At 41.8% G+C, this 6,339-nt stretch overlaps 1 protein-coding gene across 1 annotated transcript; it reads right to left on the minus strand.

The window, feature by feature from the left end:
* Window positions 1–4,160: 4,160 nt before the first annotated feature.
* On the minus strand, window positions 4,161–5,620 carry LOC139581418 (macrophage migration inhibitory factor-like). The gene is made up of 3 exons (XM_071411167.1): window positions 5,147–5,620; window positions 4,549–4,718; window positions 4,161–4,461 (listed from the first exon to the last, which is right to left on the minus strand). The coding sequence occupies exons 1-3, from the start codon at window positions 5,252–5,254 to the stop codon at window positions 4,395–4,397; spliced, it is 345 nt and encodes a 114-aa protein (XP_071267268.1). The 5' UTR covers window positions 5,255–5,620; the 3' UTR covers window positions 4,161–4,394.
* Window positions 5,621–6,339: the final 719 nt, after the last annotated feature.

Below are 6,339 nucleotides of genomic sequence, written 5' to 3' on the forward strand. Positions count from 1 at the left end.
GGCTTTAGGAGCAGAAATAAAACAACTTTTTCCTGATAATAGAAACGTTTAGAATGACTATGGACTGTTATACTAATGGTTATCTTCTTGCTCGCCTTTCATGTTTATAGAATAAACACTCAAAACAACACAATAAACAAGAGTTAACTTTTATTGTAACAACAATGCTGTCTCTTGATTTAATTGGATATCTTATCCATCCACTCTTCTTTAATTTCTTTGTTGGAAGAACAGTGGCGAATGTTGTGTTGTCCCAGGCCACGTTCCATTTTACACAACTTAATGTAGATCCTGAGACAGAGACAAAAGGAATGGGTCAAAATGTTCAATTTGTGTGTGTGTGTACACAGACCCCTTGACTTTTTCCATATTTTGTTACGTTACAGCCTTATTCTAAAATGGATAAAAAAAACAAATCCTCAGCAATCTACACACAATACCCCATAATGACAAAGCGAAAACAGGTTTTTAGACATTTTTGCAAATGTGTATATATAAAAATAAAAAAAACATAAATACCTTATTTACATAAGTATTCAGACTCTTTTGCTATGAGACTCGAAATTGAGCTCAGGTGCATCCTGTTTCCATTGATCATCCTTAACATGTTTCTATTCTACAACTTGATTGGAGTCCATCTGGGGCAAATTCTATTGATTGGACATGATTTGGAAAGGAACACACCTGTCTATATAAGGTCCCACAGTTGACAGTGCATGTCAGAGCAAAAACCAAGCCATGAGGTCGAAGGAATTGTCCATAAAGCTCTGAGACAGGATTATGTCGAGGCACAGATCTGGGGAAGGGTACCAAAAAATTGTCTGCCGCATTGAAGGTCCCCAAGAACACAGTGGACTCCATCATTATTATAATGGAAGAAGTTTGGAACCACCAAGACTCTTCCTCGAGCTGGCCGCTCGACCAAACTGAGCAATCGGGGGAGAAGGGCCTTGGTCAGGGAGGTGACCAAGAACCCGATGGTCACTCTGACAGAGCTCTGGAGTTCCTCTGTGGAGATGGGAGAACTTTCCAAGGACAACCATCTCTGCAGCACTCCACCAATCAGGCCTTTATTGTAGAGTGGCCAGATGGAAGCCACTCCTCAGTAAAAGGCACATGACAGCCCGCTTGGAGTTTGCCAAAAGGCACCTAAAGACTCTCAGACCATGAGAAACAAGATTATCTGGTCTGATGAAACCAAGATTGAACTCTTTGGCCTGAATGCCAAGCGTCACTTCTGGAGGAAACCTGGCACCATCCCTACGGTGAAGCATGGTGGTGGCAACATCATGCTGTGGGGATGTTTTTCAGCAGCAGGGACTGGGAGACTAGTCAGGATCGAGCAAAGTACAGAGAGATCCTTGATGAAAACCTGCTCCAGAGCGCTCAGGACATCAGACTTGGGCAAATGTTCACCTTCAAACAGGACAACAACCCTAAGCACACAGCCAAGAAAACGCAGGAGTGGCTTCGGGACAAGTCTCTGAATGTCCTTGAGTGGCCCAGCCAGAGCCTCGACTTGAACCTTATCGAACATCTCTGGAGAGACCTGAAAATAACTGTGCAGCAACGCTCCCCATCCAACCTGACAGAGCTTGAGAGGATCTACAGAAAAGAATGGGAGAAACTCCCCAAATACAGGTGTGCCAAGCTTGTAGTGTCATACCCAAGAAGACTCATGGCTGTAATCACTGCCAAAGATGCTTCAACAAAGTACTGAGTAAAGGGTCTGAATACTTATGTAAATGGTATATTTCAGTTAGATTTTTTAAATAAATTACAAGGATTTCTAAAAACCAGTTTTTGCTTCGTCATTATGGAGTATTGTGTGTAGATTGATGAAGAAAAAAAACTATTTAATCATTTTTAGAATAATGCTGTAACCTAACAAAATGTGGAAAAAGTCAAGGGGTCTGAATAGTTTCCGAAGGCACTGTATATGCAAGCATACATGCGTGTTCTGTACCTGTTAGGAGCGATGCTCAGGTGTTTGTTGAGCAGCTCACACAGTAGTTTAGAATACAGCAGGTTCTGTTCCTCACTGATAGCTCCAATGGTGTGGACAGAACCGTGTGGTTCCCCCAAACATCATCATCTGGTCTGGAAAGATGTCAACGAAAAAGTACTGCAGAAAACAAAATACTTTTATCTACCATAATGTCAAGCCGTGTCAATACACATGTATTTACTTTGTTTAATGGCTTAATACAATGTGAATGATTCATCGTATGTTGATAGGCAAACACTCACACCCATTCTTCTCAAAAGTCCCTCAGTTCTAAGAGGTAGTGCTGGTCCACAAGTGTTTTTAGTTCCATTTCATTCCTTCCTACTACATCTGTTTGTGAGCTATGGAAAAGTTAAGACACTGTATACAACACTACTTGAAATGGGTTCTGTACATTAACAATTTGCACTATAGTTATTTTCTTTTTACTCACCTCAGGTCCTGGATTTCCCATGGCTTTGGACAGTTCCATTAGTTTCAGATTGCAATCGGGTCTCAGAGCATATCGTATTATTTATGTAAATCCGAGACAGTCCATTTCGTATATGTTACGCTTCATATGATATGTACACTACATAAGCAAAAGTATGTGGACAACTGCTTGTTGAACATCTCATTCCAAAATCATGGGTATTAATATGGAGTTGGTTCCTCCTTTGCTGCTATAACAGTCTCCACTCTTCTAGGAAGGCTTTCCACTAGCTGTTGGAACATTGTTGCGGGGACTTGCTTCCATTCAACCACAAGAGCATTCGTGAGGTCGGGCACTGAGGTTGGGCGATTAGGTCTGGCTCGCAGTCGGTGTTCCAATTCATCCCAAAGGTGTATGATGGGGTTGAGGTCAGTGCTCTTTGCAGGCCAGTCAAGTCCTTCCACACAGACCTCGACAAACCATTTCTGAATGGACCTCGCTTTGTGCACGGGGGCATTGTCATGCTGAAACAGTAAAGGGCCTTCCCCAAACAAATTTGGAAGCACAGAATCCGAATTGCAATTTGTACAATATGTTACAAATTCCAATTTGTTGTGGTTAACATTAGCTTGGCTAAGGGTAGGCTTAAGGTTAGGTTAAAGGGGTAGGGTTAGCAAACATGCTAAGTAGCTGCAAAGTAGCTAAAAAGTAGTTAAAAAGTTGCTAATTAGCTAAAAATGTAAAGTTGTCCATGATGAAATTCGAACACGCAACCTTTGGGTTGCTAGACGTTTGTGTTATACTCCCACCCACCCTACTCACTTTTGCCTGAAGTAAACTTCTGTCTTATGTAACCATACCAAATGTAACATATCATACTAATTTCCCAATGTCTTGGATTTACATTTACTATGTTACGTCTTGTCTATGATACCAGGCTGCAAATAGAAGTGCTGCAGGCATGGAAGCCTTGGCTACATTTGTGTTCACCATGAAAACCGTCATAGTTGTAAGTTTACTTGAAGCAAGAGAAAGATATTTAGGTAAACCGCCTATGCCGAGGACCATTCTACACGTTAAGCAACTGTGTGAGCATATGAATGAGGTTTGGCTGCTTAAGTGTTTTTCATACACCAGTGGACACAAGAGAGGGTGTTATACATCTAGTGTCAGTACTATTGTTTCAATTCAGAACAGTCTCCAATGTATTCTGTACCATTCTATCCAGTGACCCTGATTGAACCCCAGAAATGGTGCAAGGCAACAAAGATGGTTGTCTGTATAGCGCAGGTGGAGCGTGACTACATCAATCTTTGATTTGACATGTAAAAATACACTACATCAGCCAACAGATACATCTACCAGAAATTACAGAGGATAAATACACAAAAAGTCAAAAGACATGTTTCTATTGCTGTCCTCTATTGGTGGACATGGGCTGCATGGCAAACATCAAGTGTCATGGGCACTCTGTACCATACATTCAATGATATACGAAGTCCAATTATTTACATATGTACAAAAGGCAAATATACACACCTAGCAAATCACTCCACCAGCGCAGAGTGGTTTACATTAGGCTAGGAGGCGATCAACTATACCTTGAACTTTACCTAATAATTTAACACAATAGATAGTCTGTGTGAGGTAATGTTGAACTGCGTCATGCATGCTCTCAATTAACCCAAATGCAAAGCATCCAGTAAGTTAAAGTTAAAGACAAAGGGAAAACAGAACAAGTTGGGATCAATGAGCATCACTTTATTGGAACATCAAAGCCAAGGCTCCAGTACGAATCAAGGGTCTGCATACAGCAAGGGTCCATTTAAGTGCATTTATCAATGCTGCTCTACGTCAGCCCAGAAACTGGGCATCTCTGCTCGTCTCTTCACAGCCTACTCTAATGCTGTACTACCGTTATTAAGGTGTGGGGGAAAGGAGGGGTCAGCTCCCATTGAAGTTCAGATCCCCTGATCAGCCGAAGGTAGAGTTGTTCCAGGCTACGTTCGCTGCCTCCAAGTCAAAGAAGTTCACGTAGATCCTGACACAGAGACACAAGAGGAATGGGTTAATATACTGCATGAACACTTCATATATATATATATATGTGTGTGTGTGTGTCCATTACCTGTCAGGGGAGATGCCCAGGTGTTTGTTGAGCAGTCCACACAGTAGTTTAGAGTATTGTTTCTGAGCTCCTTCGATCTTTCCAATGCTGTGAAGGGAGCAGAGAGCACAAGGGTCTCCTTTCCCTCCAAACATCATCAACTGGTCTGGGATGATGTGCACAGCAAGGTACTGAGAGACACACAAACAGAGCACAGAGCATACAGTCAGTGGGAGCTGGAACAATCGTGTGTTTAAAAGGCATGAGGAAAACTCCAACCATGACAGTGAAATTGTTCATGTAAACTTGTAATAAATAAGAACTAGTTGTTGGATTGTGTGTTACAGTATTTCTGTTCTGGACCTATCAAAGTACAGCAGACCTGCAGAACTGTAAAGCCTGTTCTATTTTTGGAGTACTACAATGTGCACATGCCCAGTTGTATAACGGTTCTGTTATGGATAGGTAAAGACTGAAAAGGTCTCTCAAGGGAAACAAAAGGGGGTACCCTGCAATGTCATTTTCGGTGCAGAAAAATGCGTCAGCATCAAAGCAACTAGCTAGCTATCTACAACAGGGGCAAAAAAAGGCATTGCTGTGCCACGTTTGGAAGACTCACCTGCACAGGTTTGCCCATCGCCTTGGCCAGTTCCTCTGTGGCCTCAGACAACAGTGCAGGCGGAATGTCACTCTTGGCCACATTAGTATTTACCAAAAACATAGGCATGTTGATCGCTTCGCTGAAGTTCTGTGTTGCAGGAATTTTAACCGTTAACTCAACTCTGATGCGGATGCAATCTGGAAGATAGCTCCTTCTTCTTCCGAGTTTTTATTGGCGGACTACAAACAAAAACGGTATATTGCCGCCACCTACCGCGTGGGGTGAAAACTGAGACATTTTTATGCAGAAAAAAAACTGGAAAAGGGAGAAAGCCGGGTGAAACGCACACGACAGTCATAAGTAAATAGCGACCACAAGTGGTTGTTCAGGCTACGTATGTTCTGTACTGGGTCTTGATTACGGAATGTAGGAAACAAACGGGACATTGACGCTCCAATTCGACAGATACCGTGGAATCATAGAGACGAGTTTGAAAACCCTGGCGGAATTGAGAAGAATTTGTACCTTGGGCTGGAGTTGATTGGAATATTCAATCACGCAATGTGCGCACATTTTGTTTACTGTTGGATAGGTTCTGAATACGGTTCTGAATGTCTTAGCTATTCACAAAGATTACTGAAACTGTACACAAATTGGGTTTTAAATAAAATGAAGCTATATTTGTATTTGTTGATCTCTCCTGTATCGAGGCAAATCATATATTATGTACGGTCATATGCTCAACAAACGTTGAAATGACGCTTCAAGAATAAATGAATCGAACATTCACAACATATTCAACCTACAACTCCTTTTCCACCAACTGCACGCAGTTGACTGCGTTGCGCAAATGACCGATCTCGAATAATAAACATTCTATACTGTATCCCATGTAAGTCATGCTCCTCTGGATCCTGCTGACTGTTTTCTCTACTAGTGAAGGTGAGTTGATGCTATGACACTGTTGATTAGGCCTGCCACTCAATACATCAATGGTTCCCAACATCAATGGTTCCCAACCTTTAACCATTCTTTTGACAAGGACTCATGCTGAGACCGAGGTCTCTTTTACAGATAAAAAAATATACATATCAATACAATATGAAAAGCACGAAAGAGATACACAACCCAGTCATAAAAAACAAACACATGCTTCATTAAAACGGTCCTCAATCAGCCATCTTAAATGCCCTAGAGGCACCAATTCATCC

Source organism: Salvelinus alpinus, chromosome 7, assembly GCF_045679555.1.
Source record: "Salvelinus alpinus chromosome 7, SLU_Salpinus.1, whole genome shotgun sequence".
NCBI classification, from domain to species: Eukaryota; Metazoa; Chordata; class Actinopteri; order Salmoniformes; family Salmonidae; genus Salvelinus; species Salvelinus alpinus.

Coding starts and splice junctions, on each gene's coding strand:
- LOC139581418 (XM_071411167.1), bottom strand. CDS start 5,254: ATGCCTATGTTTTTGGTAAATACTAATGTGGCCAAGAGTGACATTCCG. Junction 4,719..5,146: donor CGATGGGCAAACCTGTGCAG/GTGAGTCTTCCA, acceptor TGTGTCTCTCAG/TACCTTGCTGTGCACATCAT. Junction 4,462..4,548: donor CTGGGCATCTCCCCTGACAG/GTAATGGACACA, acceptor TCTCTGTGTCAG/GATCTACGTGAACTTCTTTG.